Source organism: Chiloscyllium plagiosum, unplaced genomic scaffold (genome assembly GCF_037043375.1).
Source record: "Chiloscyllium plagiosum isolate Xiang-an unplaced genomic scaffold, Cpla_swu_hap1 HiC_scaffold_13, whole genome shotgun sequence".
Taxonomy (NCBI): domain Eukaryota; kingdom Metazoa; phylum Chordata; class Chondrichthyes; order Orectolobiformes; family Hemiscylliidae; genus Chiloscyllium; species Chiloscyllium plagiosum.
The window spans coordinates 13,386,975-13,407,095 of NW_028270151.1; the positions used below are offsets into that span (position 1 = coordinate 13,386,975).

The 20,121-nt window shown below is 43.1% G+C and overlaps 1 protein-coding gene across 3 annotated transcripts in view; it reads right to left on the reverse strand.

The window, feature by feature from the left end:
* The window catches only part of LOC122556165 (uncharacterized), a 121,318-nt gene that overhangs the window by 88,093 nt on the left and 13,104 nt on the right, over positions 1 to 20,121 (reverse strand). For all 3 annotated transcript variants that reach the window (XM_087993329.1, XM_043702678.2, XM_043702679.2), the window contains exons 5-8: positions 17,959 to 18,165; positions 7,520 to 7,672; positions 1,767 to 1,854; positions 825 to 996 (exon numbers count right to left, since the gene is read on the reverse strand). In XM_087993329.1, coding sequence (XP_087849455.1) covers positions 825 to 996; positions 1,767 to 1,854; positions 7,520 to 7,672; positions 17,959 to 18,165 — 620 coding nt within the window. The remainder of the gene's footprint in view (positions 1 to 824; positions 997 to 1,766; positions 1,855 to 7,519; positions 7,673 to 17,958; positions 18,166 to 20,121) is intronic.

Here is a 20,121-nt window from a genome sequence, read left to right on the forward strand (position 1 = left end):
AGGGCAACCGTCATATCCTTACCCATGGTTTCAGTTACCTGAGGTTTATGGTGGCCCGAACATATTACAGGGAACATTCCAGAACCAGGGACTGGGGTGGGACCTGCTGGGAAGGTAAATTTCTCACTTAAATGAATGGGTTCGCTCCTATCCGTGGTTTCGAGCTTCCACAGCAGGTCTTGAAACGTATACCCTGGGGGGATTACTGTACATTCCAAAAGGACCAAAACAAAAGTTGCTGGAAAAGCTCAGCAGGTCTGGCAACATCGTGGCGAGAAATCAGAGTTAACGTTTTGGATTAACGGAGTTCTGAGGAAGGGTCAATGGACCCGTAATGTTAACTCTGATTTCTCTGCATAGATGCTGCCAGACCTGCTGAGCTTTTCCAGCAACTTCTGTTTTCGTTTCTGATTTACTGCATTCGCAGATGTTTTGGTATTTACATTCCAAAAGAAGGCAGACTACATACCGGGACATTGCTGGCTTGCCAGGTCCACACCTCAAGTTCTTACCCCACCCTATTCAATCTGGAACACTACTCATGGATTAACAGTGGTGGAATTCCAAAATAACTATCTACCTCTAGGTCACCACACGTGAGACTAGAACACCAGCAATCCCTTCATAAACTGGCCCTTTGCTTCATAGCCAAAGCAAAGCAATCAGCAAACTATTTAATGAACATACAAATACTCCATTCTAATCCACAAAAGAAGAAATAGCTATTTAATAATAGTAACAGGATTTAATAACCAATTGAATTCTAACAGCATATCTGCTGAAGGGGGAGATCAAGTGCAAAAGGACTGGTCTGTCAGCCTCACCTCTGCATGTTGATGAGCTCTGAGCGTTGTTTACTGTAGTTCTTAGCAAGCAGCTCTTCCACAGGCACCAGGACCCTGGCAGGATCAGCACAGAACCGGAAACTGTCAGCGAAACTGAGCTTCACCGCCTCAGCCAGCAGATGAATGTAATCAGCGCTGTTGTGGTCCATTTCTGGAAACAGAGTGAATGAAGTTGCTCGTTAGTGCCGGCCTCATTCTCAAAAGACCCTTCATGTCTACAACCTCTGGCTCCGAATCCCAGCTGGACCTCCTTGCTTGACATCAGCCACATTTTCCTGGTACTACGCTGGTGCGAGCAAACCATAGGGATAGGGACCCGATGACATGGTTGGATTCTGCCACCCAGTTTAACCTTCCCCAAAATGGATGTGTCTACCCAATAGCTAAGGCTATATTGGCAGTGACATTGTTACAAACTTAGAAATGCAACAACAAAGTAGCCAACTGACATTTATTGAGGTGTTTTGGAAACACAGCAACCAATTTACACACAGCAAGATCCCACAGTCAGTAAGCAATTCATCTGATTTGGTCACATTGCTCAGAGGCCAACAATGAAAGCCCTCCAATCTTGCTTGCACTAGCATGGTAGGATCCTTCATGTCTATAATACAGGGCAGATGGGCACTCAGCTTTACATCTTACCCTCTGGCAGGAAGGGAAGGCAGTATAAATTAGCACCTCCTAGTCTGCACAACATCTGACAAGAGCTGCAACTTCATTCTCAGGTAGTAACTTCGTCCAAACCCCAACCCCTCCTATATTATGACGTCCTCAACTATGTACTATGTCAGTCTCATTAATGAATAATAATTCATGGTGAACACTTTAAGCATGATTTTGTGACCAAATGCACCCAAAAAGAATTAGATCTGGCAGAGATCAAGTCATCCATCATTCTCTCTCAGAAGGATCTCCTACCTTTGATGTTAAAGTTCTCCAGCATGTTCAAGGCCATCAGAGCAGTGATTCCCTGTCCATTTGGAGGAAGCTCCCAGATCCTCAAACTCTAAAGTTGGAACAACGAGGAAGCAGACAATAACAATCTTTTGCAACTCAGTATTGTTCTGTAATTCAAGTAATTGAAAAGCCTTGCGAGTCAACAGACTATGTACACTGTCACATACTTTTACAGTTTCACCCCTTCACAACAAAGTTCTTATAAAAAAGCTCAGTTTTACCCAGGTTTACCTTTGCATTTCATCTGTTGCCTACAGATCTTCCTACAAAGTGTTGAAAGAATGATCTTGCTAAAGTTTTAGAGGTAAAACAATGACTGTAGATGCTGGAAACCAGATTCTGGATCAGTGGTGCTGGAAGAGCACAGCAGTTCAGGCAGCATCCAAGGAGCAACGAAATCGACGTTTCGGGCAAAAAGACCAATTCACCATAACATCGCAGTTTTTGAACCCTGCGAAGTAACACTATTTTTCAAAAATCAATAGGTTTATTGAATAATACAGCACAAAAGGGAGGCCACTTGGCCCATTATATCCATGATATTTGGTAAAGCTATTTAATTCCTCTTACTTGCCCCACACCCTTGACTTTTATTTTCCCCACACCCTTGACTTTTATTTTCCGTTGAAGTGCCTTCATCAGGTAGGTGTGAAGGAGCAGCGCTCGGAAAGCTAATGCTTCCAAATAAACCTGTTGGACTATAACCTGGTGTTGTATGATTTTTAACTTTGTCCACCCCAGTCCAACACTAGCTCCTCCACAACATGGTTCTTTTGTCAATTGCTTTAAATATGTGCTCTGTGTTTACTAACCTTTATCCCACTGGAAATGATTTTGTCTTATTTGGTGTCACAAAGCCCTTCATAATTCTGAAAATCTCCCCCTAACCTTCTTTACTCCGAGGAGAACAAACCCAGTTCCTCCAGTTTCTCTCATTTCTCGTGTCCCTCAACCATGGTATAATTCTCATAAAACACTTCAGCAGTCTTCCTAAAAACCTTAACATCCTTCCTAAAGTCCGATAACGGGAAATTATCAACCTACTTGAGGTTTATTTGATGTGGAGATGCCGGTGTTGGACTGGGGTAGACAAAGTCAGACATCACACAACACCAGGTTATAGTCCAACAGATTTATTTGGGAGCACTAGCTTTCAGAGTGCTACCAGGTGAGGTGACTCTTCACCAGATAAAGGAGCAGTGCTCCGAAAGCTTGTGATTTCAAATAAACCTGTACGACTACAACCTTGTGTCGTGTGACTTCTGACTTTGTTGAAATTTAGGTTTTTTTCTAAAGATTTTTCATAATTTCCTTGTCTTTGTACTCTATGCCAACACCTACCTAATGAAAGAGCAGTGCTCCGAAAGCTAGTGCTTCTAAATAAACCTGTTGGACTATAACCTGGTGTTGTGTGATATTTAACATTGTACTCCGGGTGCTCTGATTTCCTCCCACAGTTTAAAGATGTACAGGTCAGGAGAATTGGGCATGCTAAATTGCCCACAGTGTTCGGTGCATTAGTCAGAGGGAAATAGGTCTGGGTGGGTTACTCTTCAGAGGGTTGGTGTTGACTTGTTGGGCCGAAGTGCCTGTTTCCATACTTTAGGAAACATAATCACCATGTCTCTTATGGACAGGTACGTATTTACATTTAATTTCCTGATTTTAACATTAATTCCTATGTGTACTTGCCGTAAACGAGTTTTGAGAAGATATGTAGCTCAGGTTAAGGTTCTGGATGTAAGTTTGCTCGCTGAACAGGAAGGTTCATTTTCAGACATTTCGTCACCATACTAGGTAACATCATCAGTGAGCTTCCAGTGAAGCACTGGTGTTAGTGACTCACTTTCTATTTATGTGTTTAGATTTCCTTAGGTTTGTGATGTCATTTCTTGTTCTTTTTCTCAGAGGGTAGTAAATGACGTCCAAGTCGATGGTGTCTGTTGATAGAGTTCCGGTTGGAATGCCATGCTTCTAGGAATTCTCGCATGTGTCTTTGTTTGGTTTGTCCTAGGATGATGTGTTATCCCAGTCAAAGTGGTCTCCTTCCTTATCTATATGTAGGGATATTAGTGAGAGAGGGTCATGCCTTTTTGTGGCTTGTTGACGTTTGTGTACCCTGGTGGCTAATTTTCTGCCTGTTTGTTCAATGTACTGCTTGTTATATTTCTTGCAAGGTATTTTGTAAATGACATTAGTTTTGCGTGTTGTCTGTATGGGGTCTTTCAAGTTCATTAGATGCTGTTTTAGTGTGTTGCTGGGTTTGTGGGCTACCATGATGCCAAGGGGTCTGAGTAGTCTGGCAGTCATTTCCGAGATGTCTTTGATGTAGGGGAGAGTGGCTAGGGTTTCTGGGTGTGTTTTGTCTGCTTGTTTGGGTTTGCTGATAACAGTTTTATTACTAGGTCCACATTTACAATGGAAAGCACCTTGGTAAACAGATCACAGTGTGATTTCCTCCTTCTACCAATTCAAGCATCATCTCGAGAAGGCGTCATCATAAGTTTACAAAAGCAGTTTGCACTATAACTGTAAACACAGGAATTTCAAATGGAAATATAACATTCAGAACAAAGCATGTATGACCTCTGCAGCACGAGGTTTAGTTATCTCCCACAATACTATTTGATTACATGTACTCTTGACTCTAATACCATTGCAGATCAACTTATCTTGCAGTCACTATTAAACATAGAATTTACACTATTCATCAATTCTTCCTAAAGCTGATAAGCAGTCTAAATAAACTTGTTTGTGTTATTAATTCATAAATTTAGACATAGTCTTTTAAATACAAACCATAAGTTTGTGGGCGGCACGGTGGCACAGTGGTTAGCACTGCTGCCTCACAGCGCTGGAGACCCGGGTTCAATTCCCGCCTCAAGCGACTGACTGTGTGGAGTTTGCACGTTCTCCCCGTGTCTGCGTGGGTTTCCTCCGGGTGCTCCGGTTTCCTCCCACAGTCCAAAGATGTGCAGGTCAGGTGAATTGGCCATGATAAATTGCCCGTAGTGTTAGGTAAGGGGTAAATGTAGGGGTACGGGTGGGTTGCGCTTCGGCGGGTCGGTGTGGACTTGTTGGGCCGAAGGGCCTGTTTCCACACTGTAATGTAATCTAATCTAAAAAAAAACAACAAACACCACGCTGTAGCCATTCCCTGCAAAACGTATCAGTACAGTGTTATTAACTAGACAAATTCATGCACACATTTTCAAGCAACATTTTGAACAAATCTGATACAACTAAATAAAAATCGAAAGAACTGCGAATGCTGTAAATCAGAAACAAACTCAAAAGTTGCTGGAAAAGCTCAGCAGGTCTGGCAGCATTTGTGAAGAGAAATTAAGGTTAACGTTCCGGGTCCAATTACCCATCCTCAAAACTGGGGAGTTCTGAGGAAGGGTCACTGGACCTGAACCGTTAATCCTGATTTCTCTGATACAATGAAAATGTTTAGGTACATTAATTGGGGGAATGGAAGGGAATATTGCTGCATCTGAAACACAAATGGTGGATCCTGTAATTCATAGAATAGAATCCTATTATGGACCAGGCCAAGCCTCCTTAAAACATTTCAAGAAAGTAGCCCAGACCCTAACATTGCTAGTTGTTTTAAGCAGGTGTAAGTGGATATTCCAGGAGGGATGCAGCTGGTCAAACCACTCAGTTTTAAACAAGTCAGAATTCATTTGTAAGATTACCAAATCAAACACAAACAAAAAAGAACTGAATGTAGAATAACTTAATCTACACAAAAACTAAACAAACTTAATTTAATGATGCTGTTCCAAATACTTGCAACAGTCCCCACAAATATTCCTTGGCACAAAATGAAAAATCAAATACAAGGTCTTAAAGGAGAGAGCGAGAAAGAGAGATGGCAGAATGGAATCCCTTCTTCGCTGCAGCTGTTTCTTGGAACAGCAGTCTACAAACAAACTGTCTGCTTTCAGTGAACAGCTAGACTGCTAAAACCCAAACCAAATCAAATGTAAGCTGGGCTGGGAGAACTGGCCATGCCCCCTTTAATTGTACAAGTGTTTTTTATAAACTTGAAAGCCTTTTGCCTGAGGCAGTATCTGTTAGTTATAATCAAACTGACCCTAAAACCCTTCAAACCTAGACTTTTTGGAATCGTTGCTTTTATGACCTCTCTGAAAAAAAAAGCCAAAGACAGCATAGCTTTGTTAAAGGAGCATGATCATCACACTCCCTACAATGTGAATGAAGGCCATCCAGCCCAACAAATCCACACTAACCCTTTGAAGAGCTTCCCACCCAGACCTATTCCCTAACCTATCCCTGTAACCATGCATTTCCCATGCCTAATCCACCTAGCCTGCACATCCCTGGACACAATGGGCAATTTAGCATGGCCAATCCATCTAACCTGCACATCTTTGGGCTGTGGAAGGAAACTGGAGCACCCAGAGACAGGGGGAGAATGTGCAAACTCCACACAGTCAGCCAAGAGTGGAATCAAACCTGGGTCCCTTGCATTGTGAGGCAGCAGTGCTAACCACTGAGCCACTGTGCCACCTCAATTTTATCATAATAGTAGAAAATTCTAGAGACATGCATCAAAACATACTTACACAGTCACTCTGAGAACTACTCATTGACTGGACATTTTGCAGAAAAAAAAGGTATTTTAGACTTGGCATTGTGCAATGAAGCAGGGTTGACTAGTAACATCATGATAAAGGTTCCATTGGGAAACAGTGATCATAATAAAACTGAATTCCACATTAACTTTGAAGATGACATTCTGCAATCACTAACAAGACAACTAAACATCAACAAAGCCAGCTACATGGGTATGAGAAAAGTATTAGCTAACACCTTTATTAGTTTAAGGGAGTACTCGTAGATAGAACACAAAGAGTTAACAAGCAGGTAAAAGACAGTAGGTAAGGGAGTGGCACATTGACCTTTATTGCAAGGGAACTGTGTAATTACACAATGTAGGAAGAACAAATCTTGAATACTGTGTGCAGTTTTGGGCCACACATTTAAATAAGGACATACTCAAATTGGAGGTGGTACCATAATTACTCATGAGACTAGTTTTTGGGATGAGAGGGTTGTCCCATGATATGAGGCTGAGTGAATTGGATCCATATTCTATGGAGCTTAGATACTTGAAATGTGATCTCTTGGAAACTCTTAAGATTAGAAAGATGTTTGGAAATGTAGGTCTGAGATGTTGTTTCCCTGGCTGTGAAATCTAGAACCAGATTCATTATAAAAGGCTGATCATTTAGGACTGAAATGAGGAAAAATTTCCTCAATCAAAGAATTGTAAATCTTTGGAATCATCTATCCTAAATGATTATGGATGTTCCATAGTTAAATACAGTTAAGGATGCAATAGGCAGATTTTTTTGTTTCTTGGGGAATTAAGGAATATGGGGAGCAGGTGGGAAAGTTTGATTCGGGAAGATCAATCATAATTGAATGGTGGAAGAATGATGGAAGGTCTTCTTCCACTCCTATTTTCCATTTTCCTGTGTCATTCAAGTTGACCCTATTTCTTTCTGCATGGATACTAGTTGACTAACAGCTTCCAGTATTAGCTGCTGACTTGTTCCCTCTCCATCTGGTCTGTGCTATATCTGACTGGGCATTTTTCACAATAGAAATTTTCCATACTCATTCTTCAATTTGATTGTTACTCAACAGTCATTGCAGGAAACATAAATCAAGACACTTACTTTATAGTCTGTGAAGATTGGTGTAACCTCTGTGCTGGTGTGCTCCTTTAGATCACTGAGACTCATAACTCCACCATTCCGCTGAATGGTTTCAACGATGGCTTTTGCTATCCTTCCCTCATAGAACCCTCTTTTGCCAGACTGAGCCAGTTCCTTCATGAGAGACACAATGCATACATACTTCAACAATATGCTACAGCATAAGAGGATCCAATACAGAATGTAGCTTTATTGAATGGGAAGGATATCAATCTTGCCACAATTTTGTTCTACAGTTACAATTCTACCCAACTTCTGGCTTACATGCCACTCATAGAAATTATGTAGCAATAAACCATAGGAGAAGTGTCTATTCCTCAACATGGAGTAACAGGAGTGGGAGTGGGCAATTTGGCCCATTGGATCTGCTCTGCTGTTCAATAAGGTCATGGCACATTAAATTTTGAGTTTGACTCCACTTTTCTACCCGGGCTCCGTAGCTTTTGACTCCGATAGACAAAAATCTGACTAGTGAGGACTGATGAAGGGCTTTTGCCCAAAACGTCGATCCTCCTGCTCCTTGCATGCCTTTCCAGCACCTCACTCTCGACAAAAATCTGACTATCTCAGCCTTGAATTTATTCAATAGGCCAGGCTCCACTTCTTTCTGCGCAAGACAATTCCAAACACTGAGACCCCACCAAGCTCCTGAGATATACTCTGTTCAAATGTGCAGTAACCATCCTCTGTCTTCGTTACTATTCTTTTGTAAACCCAAAATGCTTCTGTGGACTAATCCTTAGCATATAATTGATCTTTGAAATCCTGCTCAGATATTAAGACTGGAACAAAGTGAGCCTCGGAAATGAAGGTGATTAACAATTTTATTAATTGATCAGTGTGGCTTGGTGGTTCAGTGGTTAGACTAGATTTCCTACAGTATGCAAACAGGCCATTTGGAACAACAAGTGCACACTAACCCTCTGAAGAGTAACCCATCCAGACCCATTTCCCTCTAACTAATGCCCCTTACACTGCGGGGCAACTTAGCACGGCCAATCCACCTAACCTACATGCCTTTGGACTGTGGGAGGAAACCGGAGCACCTGGAGGAAACCCACGCAGACATGGGGAGAATGTGCAAACTCCACACAGACAGTTGCCTGAGGCTGGAATCGAACCTTGGTCCCTGGAGCTGTGAGGCTGCAGTACTAACCGCTGTTGTAGTTAGTGCTGTTGCACGCAGCACCAGGGACCCAGGTTCCCACTCTGGGGTGACTATGTGAGTGGAGTTTGCACCTTCTCCTCGTTTCTGTGTGGGTTTTCTCTGGGTGCTCTGGTTTCCTCCCACAGTCCAAAGATGTGCAGGTTAAGTGGATTGGTCATGGGAAATGCCGGGTTACAGGGATAGGGTAGGAGGTTTGGATCTGGGTGCGATGCTCTTCAGAGGGCCAGTGTGGATTCAATGGGCCGATTGGCCTGATCCTACACTGTCAAGATTCTAGTTCATGACTTCTTTGTGGACTTTGGCGTTCTGTATTGCAAGCCAACCATCCAGCTGACTGATTTCTGAGATACAGCAAACAATTAGGAAAGCATGAGGAGTGTTGGCCTCCAATTGAAGGGAGATGGGTGGGTTCAACTCCCTGTACTTGACTACCCGAGAGGCTTCTGCCTTCTCAACCCTGCCCCTCACTTGAGATGTGGTGACACTCAGGTTAAACACACCATTAGACACACCTGGTAGACATTTACAGAATTGATTCGTGCCTCTATCATGGTCAATACGTTGGGGCATGTAATTTGGGCAATTGGGGGGTTCATCAAACTTTATTCTTATCATGCTTTTTGAATGTGGTTTCATACAGGTGAGTGCTAGGCCGTTTGAGAATGCATCTACATTGCTGGGGCCTGAAGGTCAGACTGGATTAGGATAGCATGTTGCATTCTCCATGAAATGGTAGTGAGCCAGACAGGTCCTTACAACAACCTGGCAGCTTTCCCTATTGAAGGAAAAATGTAAACATGTTGGGATCAGTTCAGAGAAGGCTTATCAAACTAATACCTGGAACAAAGGGTTCCCTTAACCGAGTGGTGATCTCGGCCCGGACAATCACAAAGGCCAAACTCCCATCTATAGAATCCATCTACTAGCCCCGCTGTCAAGGAAAGGCCACCAGCATCCTCAAAGATCCATCCCACCCTGGCAATGTTTTTCTACATATTCTACCATCGGGGAGAAGGTACAGAAGCCTGAACACATGTACTAGCTGGTTTCGAAACAGTTTCTACCCTACTGTTGGTAGAATACTGAATGGACTCACAAACTCTTAACATTCGCCAGGACCTCTGCTTTTATTTTTGCCGCTGTATACCTATTATTTGACTATCTATGCTACTTAACTATGTGATCTGCCTGTATTGCTCGCAAGACAAAGCTTTTCACTGTGTCTCGGTACACGTGACAATAAATTCAATTCAATTCTTAACAGGGACGGCTCACTTTGTATTTACTGAAGGAGTCATACTGGACTCAAAATGCACTCAGCAGGTCAGGCAGCATTTCTGGGGAGTGAAAAACAGAGTTAACCCTTCTTGAGTCTGGACTCAAAACATTAACTCTGTTTCTCTCTGTCCACGGATGCCACCAGACCTGCTGAGTTTCTCCAGCAATTGTTGTGTCTGTTTCAGACTTCCAGAATCCACAGTATTTTGCTTTTATGTGAATAGACAGTAATGCTAGCTCTCCCTAACTGTAACGCATGATTATAGCTGACTGAGAATGATCCCATCCCCACACCAACCAGCTTTACGCACGCTGTTTCTCTTAAGCAGTTTGAATAAAATGCATGACTCTCACGCACAAACAGAATTGGGTGGGAGTGCTTCATCCAGAGCTCTTACAGTCTGCAGGAATGAAGAACCAAGCTCCTTCAGTCTGTCCTGGACTGCTGTCAACAGAAAGGTTAACCTACAATCTTACTGCACACCCAGATCTTGAAATTTGTTTTGAAATACACCTTTAATTAGCTGATACGAACATGATGCAAGAACAATGAGGTGTAATTCGAAATAGAGAGCACCGATACCTAGTGACATGTTACAGACTGGTACTGCCACTGCATTAAGGTTAATCATTGTCAATTTATACAAGGGGCAACAAAGTAGTAAAAGTTTCAGTGCTTTTGATAATAAATGATTTATAGCATTCAATATCACAATAAATAAAATTCCAACAGAACTTTAGCAGCTAAGATGTCCCCATTCGCATTGCTAACTAATGACCCCTGGAATCTCTCGGGTGGTGCATAACAACATCCCCAAGAAACATATGGTCCAAGTTTACTTGTTACCGAAATGACACTGAAAGGTCAAGTTGCTTTTTCCTTCCTGCTTTGGGATGTAGGTATTGCTGGCAAAGCTATCATTTAATCCATAAGAAATAGGAACAGGAGGAGGCCCCATGATCCTACTCCACCATCCAATAGGATCATGGTTAATCCGACATTCCTCGTGTCCACTTTCCTGCCTGTCCCTGTAATCCTTGATTCCCTGACTGATTAAGAATCAATCGATCTCAGCCTTAAGTGTATGCAAGGACTTTGCCCTGCACAGCTCACTGTGTGTGGCAAGAGGTTCCAAAGACTCACAACCCTCTGAGAGAAGAAATTCATCCTTATCTCAGTCTTTGTTGCCCATCCCTAAATGCCTTTGAGCTGAGTGACTTCCTAGGGCCATTTCAGAGGGCAGATAAGAGTCAACCACATTTTGATATGGGTCAGAAGGTGGTCGCATGTAGGCCCGACCAGATTAGGATGGCAGATTAATTCTATGTGAAGACATTAGGAACAGATAAGTTTTTACAACAATTGACAATAATTGTCAAGGGCACCATTGCTGAGACTAGCTTTATAATTCAAGATTTATTCATTGAATCCAAATCCCTCATCTGCTGCTGTGTGATTTGAGACCGTCAACCAGTGGGGGCCTTTAGATTATAAATCCACTGACAAATTGCACCCTGTTTATACCGTGACACCGTGATTCTTGATGCTCAAAACGTCGACTCTCCTGCTCCTTGGATGCTGCCTGACAGCTTTTCTAGCAACACTCTTCGACTCTGTTCATAGCCTCCCCAATTAGATTCGGTGCTTTAAGCATTGCCTTACAGCAGGGGACAATGATTCAGTCACTTACCCATCAGGGATGAACTTATACAGTGGGACAGTTTTCCTCCATTGTCTGTAAGTGGACCAAAAACTGGAGGCAGAACCGGAATCCACTAATTTGCATATCAGTACATTTATCACTCTTTTTTTCACACAACCATCATCACTAAAACATATTTTCCAGCATTATCGCTGTGAGTGGGAACGAGCCACATGCAAAATGGCCATTTTCCACAATACAAGAGCAGCTTAGCATCAAAAGTTCCTCGTCATCAGTCAAGGATTTTAGGAACTGTTAAGGTTCAGAAAGATGCTGTGTATGACGTTGTTTCTGTTCTTCAATTTAGTCCAGGATAAAAACAACATAGATCAGAGTTTTTGCAAGGAAACTGGCAGAAAGGATAAAGGGCTTGAAAAGAGAAATGACACAAAGCATGGTCATGGTGGCAACTTCTGGGGAAGTTTTTTGATGGGGGCAGAAAGGTAACAGCTGGCTTCAACATAACGTTCAAGAGTGCAGTATGTAATGATTGAAATGTCTGACATCAAAGGTGAATCAGAAAATGAGAGAGAGAGAGTCATAGAGATTTACAGCATGGAAACAGACCATTCAGTCTAACTCGTCCATGCCCATCAGATATCCCAACCTCATCTAGTCCCATTTGCCGGCACTTGGCCCATATCCCTGAGAGAAGATCAGAAGTCACATGACAGCAGGTTATAGCCCAAGTTTATTTGAAATCTCAAGCATTCAGTGCACTGACAAAGGAGCAGCGCTCTGAAAGCTTGTGAATTCAAATAAACTTGTTCGACCATAACCTGTGACTTCTGACCTTGTCTACCCCAATCCAGCACCAGCACCTCCACATCAGAGGGAGAGACAGAGACAGAGAGATAGAGAGAGAGGGAGAGATAGATTGTCTGTAAGAATCAGAAAATTATACAAGCTGGAGTGTACGACTGAATAAGATTTCAGAGGAAGGAAGCTGAGGAACCATGAAAGAATTTGAAGTTAAATGGATGAGAATTTCAGAATCAATATATTGGTCAATAAGGACAAGTGTGAAATAAAAGAAAATAGTTGTGGGGTGACTGAAGAGTCACAGAGACCCGAATGAGTTGGAGTTTGTTCAGGGCGATGTTGGAGAGGCACGTAATGAGTTGATACAGTGCAAAGGGTAGCAACAAAGCAATCCTTTGAACTTATTTAGATAACAATTATCTAATAGAGTTTATTTTTCAATGATTCATAGAGAAATTTAAAATTGCACTGCATGTCATCAGCAGCAACGATCCAAATGACAACACCCCTATTTTACTGTCAACGTAAACTCTCTCTGATAAGAACAGTTTTCTCTAACATTTTAAAAAATAACACCAAATCACCAATGTATAATTTTCACGTTGAATACTGTACACACCCTTCTCACTCTGAATGAGTTGTAACTCAGGCAGCTATGGGAGGCAATGGGAGGAGATTTTGGGGCTCTGACATTAATTTTCAAATCATTTCTGGCTGCTGGCCAGAGAACTGGAGGAGAGCAATGCGGCCCCTTTATTCAAAAGGGTAGTAGGGATAAACAAGGGAACTACAGGTCAGTGGATCTAACTTCTTTGAAAGAACTTCAGAGGGGTAGAATTAATGGAGAGGCAAGACTTCATTTTCAAATATTCAGGGGCATAGGTTTAAGGTGGGAAGAGGAACATTTTAAGGAGATGTGAGAGGAAAGTTTTTGTACGCAGCGGATGATGGGTGCCTGGAATGTACTGCCAAGGGAGGTGGTAGGAGCAGATAGAATAGCAGCATTTAAGAGGCGTTTAGACAGAAACATGGACAGGCAGCCAATAAAGGGATACAGACCATGTGCATGCAGATGGGGTTAGCTTAGAATGGCACCAGGGTCGGCCCAGACATGGTGGGCCGAAGGGCCTGTTCCTGTGCTGTTCTGTTCTCCGTTCTAGTGGGATAATTGCTTTTATTAGTGAAAGTGTTGAATACAGCAGCAGAGGTTGTGATGGAGCTGTGCATAACATTAGTTAGGTTACAATTGGAGTATTGTGTGTAACCCTAGTCACCATACCATAGATGGATGTGATTGCACTGGACAGGGTGTAGAGGAGATCCACCAGGATGTTGTATGAGCTGGTGCAATTCCACGCTGATGAAAGACTCGAGAGGTTGGGATCATTTTCCAGAGAAGGCGTGAGGAGGATGTTGCGATCTGACTGAGGTAATCAAGGTTCTAAGGGGCAAAGGCTGGATAGGCTTCCCCTTATTGCAGGGGTAATAAGCCAGGGGCACAGAGTTAAGGTCAGGAGCAGGAGGTTTATAGTGGGTTTGAGAATAGATGTTTTCACCCATATGACAATGGATATCCAGAACATCACTGCCTGAAAAGTGGTAGAGGTGGGAACCATCACAACATCTAAGAATTCCTCAGATGAACATTTGAAACACAACAGAATACAAGGCTAAGTGGTAGAGAATTGACTGGGACAACACTACTATCATAGGGCAAGCCAGACAGAGAACAGCCAGGGAATTCCTAGAGGCATGGCATTCATCCACAAACTCCATCAACAAATACATCGACCTGGACCCAATATACCAACCACTACAGCGGACAGCTGAAACTGACAACCGGAAGCGGCAGGGACAGACCACTATGAAACACCGGAGGAAACATCAAAGAAGCGCTTCGCAGGAGGCTCCCAAGCACTGATGATGTCGCCTAGCCAGGGAACGAAACGTTTGCAACAAAAACTTCCAGCTCGGCGAACAGAACCACAACAACGAGCACCTGAGCTACAAATCTTCGCACAAACTTTGAGGTAGAGAATTGAATTCAAATAAAATGGATGTTTGATGAACAGTATGGGCCTCTTTCTTTCCTGTGTATTTTATATTTATTCCATTAGCTAAGCAGATGTACCCTGTATAATTACTCAACAGATTGAAGACTAGTTATTGTCACAGTGCAAGTTTCCCTGTTCCCCTTTGGATGAGTGGACACTGACAGATACATTCCTCAGCATTTGTTCTTACACATGGCACATTGTAAAAATGCTTAAAACGTCTCTCCACAATGAACATCTACACAATGGTGTTAAGTAGCAACTGGAAATTTACTTTCCCCAACCACAGTTGTTGTGTCCAGTGTGAAAGGGAAAGGCTGTTTATCATACATCAGACTCCATTCTAGGAAAATCCTGGTGTATTTTACTACAAGAGGCAACAGATAGTGGACTGGAAAATCGACATTTCAGGCAAAAGCCAATCATCATTCCTGAAACATCGATTTTCCTGCTCCTCGGATGCTGCCTGACCTGCTGTGCTTTTCCAGCACCACTTGAATCTTTACTCTAATCTCCAGCATCTGCAGTACCCACTCTTGTCTACAGATAGTGGACATCCAACTGCATTGCAACACTCCATTCTCAACACTAACAGTACTAACAATCTCAACTGTGACTCAGTAGCATCATAATTAACTTTAATACAACTGGTCTGAATCCACGTCCACATTGCACAGATTCCAAGTTATCTTTCAGAATTTATAAAAACAATATGTTGGTTAGTTACTTTTTTTCCCAGGAGATGGGGGAGATACTAAACGAATATTTTGCCTCAGGGTTTACTGTGGAGAAGGATTGGGAAGATAGAGAACTTGAGAAAATAAATAGCAACATCTTGAAAAACATCTTGTTGCAAAGGAGTGGGTGCTGGACTTCTTAAAATGCATAAAGGTGGATACATCCCCCGGACCTGATCAGCTGTACCCTAGAACTCTGTGGGAAATGAGGGAAGTGATTGTTGGGCTCCTTGCTGAGATATTTGTATCATCGATAGTCACAGGTGAGGTGCCGGAAGACTGAGGTTGGCTAATGTGGTGCCATCATTTAAGAAAAATGGTAAGGACAAGCCAGGGAACTATAGACCAGTGAGCCTGATATCTGTGGTGGGCAAGTTGTTGGAGGGAATCCTGAGGGACAGGATTTACATGTACTTGGAAAGGAAAGGACTGCTTTGTGCATGGGAAATCATGTCTCACAAACTTGATTGAGTTTTTAGAAGAAGTAATGAAGAGGATTGATGGAGCAGAGCTGTGGACATAGTCTGTATGGATTTCAGCAAGGCATTTGACAAGTTTTCTCATGGTAGACTGGTTAGCAAGGTTAGATCACATGGAATACAGAGAAAACTAGCCATTTGGATACAGAACTGGCTCAAAGGTAGAAGACAGAGGGTGGTGGTGAGAGTTGCATTTCAGACTGGAGGCCTGTGACCACTGGAGTGCAACTAGGATGGGTGCTGGCTCCATTGCTTTTAGTCATTTATATAAATGATTTTGATGTGAATATAGGAGGTATAGTTAGTAAGTTTGCAGATGACACCAAAATTGGAGGTGTAGGGGAGAGCGAAGGTTACCTCAGAGTACTCTTGATGAGATGAGCCAATGGACCGAGGAGTGGCAGATGGAGTTTAATTTAGATACATGTAAGGTGCTGCATTTTGGGAAAGGCAAGTCAGGGCAGGACTTACACACTCAATGGTAAGAGCCTGGGGAGCGTTGCTGAACAAAGAGACCTTTGAGTGCATTTTATAGATCCTCGAAAGTGGAGTTGCAAGTAGATAGGATAGTGAAGAAAGTGTTTGGTATACTTTCCTTTATTGATCAGAGTATTGAGTACAGGAGTTGGGAGGTTATGTTGTAGCTGCACACGATATTGGTTAGGCCACTATTGGAATACTGCATGTGATTCTGGTCTCCCTGCTACAGGAAGGATGTTGTGAAACTTGAAAGAATTCAGAAATGATTTACAAGGATGTTGCTAGGATTGGAGGGTTTGAGCTATAGGGAGATGCTAATAGGCTGGGGCTGTTTTCCCTACAGCATCGGAGGCTGAGGTTTATAAAATCATGAGGGGCATGGATAGGACAAATAGACAAGGTCATTTCCCTGGGGTGAGGGGAGTCCAAAACTAGAGGGCATAAATTTAGGGTGAGGGGGAAAGACCCTCTCTCCCTCGTAGCCCTATACACGAAGGGAAAAAAAAACCATCATTTCGACTGGGACCACACGTCTATCCTGGGACAGGCTAAGCAAAGACATGCCAGAGAATTCCTAGAGGCCTGGAATTCCAACCACAACGCATAGATCTATCAACCCCTCAGAAAACGAACAGGAAACGACATCGCCACAAACCCCAGGAACCTCATCCAAGACAAACATATAAATAGAAAGTAGGACAACAGCTTCGCTTCACTTGGTGGTCGCCACTGATGATGTTACCTAGCCAGGTAATAAAAACGTCCGGATATCAAACCTACAGCTCAGCGAGCAAACCTACATCCTAGGATTCTATAAATAAACTGTCATTGTCATTGCTTGAAACAATGAAGTGATTTAAATTAGGGTTGAGAGTATGGCTTGACCTGCTGTGCTTTTCCATACAGTCCTCACTTTCTCCTAATTTATATTAGGGCCCAAATCACCAAGTGTTTTGTTGAGTTGCTTTTAGAGAGATTGAAGAAATACACGTGCGAACGATAGAATATCCAACAAAATGTTCGATTCATGAGGTATAATTGTGACACCTGGTATTTCTGATCAAGATGTTGAGATGTTATAACCCATCTCTGGAACAGGTGGGAGTTGAACACAGGCGTCCTGACTCAGAAGTAGGGGCACACCACTGTACCCAGGAACCCCACCTGTTGATTGTATACCAAGGGGAATTAACTGTATCAAGATAGTGGACATTAACTGGGATTTCACTTAAGCAGAAAGGGATGCTTCACATGGCTATCCTTGGACAGGGAGCACACCATTTGCATTAGCACAGTTTAGCCCCTGTCTAATGGCATCACTATGGCTAAAGCATATACCTTTGCGACATCGTGGCACAGTGGTTAGCACTGCTGCCTCACAGCACCAGAGATCTGGGTTAAATTCCCGCCTCAGACGACTGACTGTGTGGAGTTTGCACATTCTCCCAGTGTCTATGTGGATTTCCTCCCACAGTCCAAAGATGTGCAGGTTAGGTGAATTGGCCATGCTAAATTGCCCGTAGTGTTAAGTGTAGGGCTCTTGTGGTGCAGTGGTAGTGTTCTTGCCTTTGGGTCAGGAGTCCCAGCTTCCAGTCCCCACCCGCTCCAGAGCTAATTGATTTAAACTATCTGATGCAGTCCACATCTAATTCTTCCCATAATAAATCACTCAGGAGTAACTTATTCAGTACACAAGTTTGCTAGGAACCCAAGAGATTAGGAAGAAGTGAACCACTCACCTTGAAGGTCTGAGCTAAGAGAGGATTCTTGAAAATCTGGCCAGATTTAGGACTCTGGCCCTGCAGCAGCAGATCCTTCCCATGTTGATTCCCTGGCCTTTGCAGGATGTTCGCTTCTCTATTCCAGTGAAATGCAGTGATTTCAGAAACAGGGAAGCCTCTTTCTGCCAACTCAATCGCAGGCTGCAGAATTTCACCTAAGGACAGCTGGCGAGCAGAATCAGAGTGTTAGAAATGCAACATTTGCTGCAATAATAATCCAAACTCCACTTTATTGTAGAGTTACCCAAACAAATGAATCAGGGACTAGTTACAGAGTGAGATTTTCATCTCCACCTGAACCCCAAGAACAAGACTGAGTAACAGATAAAAGCCATTTCTTCCTCCTTTCTACACATTAATCTTACTGAATATTCAAGAGAGGAATTGGTATTTCAATCTGCTGCTTTAAATATCATTGATTTGATCATTCCCATTATGAAGACAGCAACAGTATTGAGTTAAAAACGGGCAGCATGGTTGCTCAGTGGTTAGCACTGCTGCCTCACAGCGCCAGGGTCCCAGGTTCGATTCCAGCCTCGGGCAACTGTTTGTCTGTGTGGAGTTTGCACATTCTCCCAGTGTCTGCGTGGGTTTGCTCCGGTTTCCTCCCACAGTCCAAAGATGTGCAGGTTAGGTGAATTGGCCATGATAAATTGCCCATAGTGTTAGGTGCATTAGTCAGAGAGAGATGGATCTGGGTGGGATACTCTTCGGAGGGTCGGTGTGGACTGGTTGGGCGAAAGGGCCTGTTTCCACACTGTAGGGAATCTAATCTTAAAAAAAAAACTGTGATCATTGTAACTTCACCCAGTAAGTTATGAAGCGGGCTAGGTGGAGAGCTAATATTACAGCTCATTTACTATTGCTTCTTAGAGCCAACAATTGGGATTCAAACAGAGTGAAATTGCTGCAAATCATATAATCTTACACTCGACACATATACAGGTAATATATAACTCAATCATATCACACCAAAGGTGTGACACGGTGCCTCAGAGGTCAGCACTGCTGTCTCACAGTACCAGGCTAACATGTTCAATTCCACCCTCAGGCAACTGTCTGTGTGGAATTTGCACATTCTCCCCATGTCTGCATGTGTTTCCTCCCACAGTCCAAAGACGCGAAGGTTAGGCAAGGTGTCAAGGGATGCGTGGGTTAGATGGATTAGCCCTGGGAAACGCAGGGTTATCAAGGAGTGGGTCAGGGTGGGATCTCTTCAGAGGGTCAGAATGGACCAAACAGCCAGCTCCCACACTGTAGGAATTCTATGATTCAAAACTCTTTTGCAAATTTTTTTTTTTAACCAGAAGATGGGCCCATTTATTTTAAACCTTGTTAATCGGTGATATTATTGTACAAACACTTCACTGCAAGTACACAGTTGTTTCTTTCCTCCCGTAAGTAACGTCAAATACCCTGCATCCTAGGACAGAACCTTCCAAACCCAGAACACTTCAATCAAGAAGGACAGGGGTAGCAGATACATCGGAACACCACCACCACGAAATTCGTCTCCAATCCAGTTTCCATCCTGACTTGGAAATTCATCCTGATGAAGGGCTTTTGCCCGAAACGTCGATATTCCTGCTCCTCGGATGCTGTCCAGCACCACTTTAATCTAGACTTGGAAATTCATCGCCGTTCCTTCACAGTCGCTGGGTCAAAGTTCTGGATATCCCTCCCTAACAGTATTGTGGGTCAACCCACAGCAGGTGGACTGCAGCAGTTCAAGAAGGCAGGTCACCCCCACCTTCTCAAGGGGTAACTAGGGACGGGCAAAAAATCTGGCCCAGCCAGCAATGCCCAGCTCCCATGAGGGAATTTAAAAACAACAATAACTTTGCACTTATGTGGCAGCTTTAATGTGGTGAAACATCCCAAAACAAGGTTAAATATCACAACACCAGGTATTAGTCCAACAGGTTTATTTGGAATTACTAGCTTTCGGAGTGCTGCTCCTTCATCAAGTAGTTAGTGCCAGCAGGATCATAAGACACAGAATTTATAGCAAAACAGGCAGACGATGCCTCGATTTAACATCTAATCCAAAAGGCAGCCCTTCTGACATTACTCCATCAACACTGCACCACAGGAGTGTCAGCCTTGATATTTGTCCTCAAG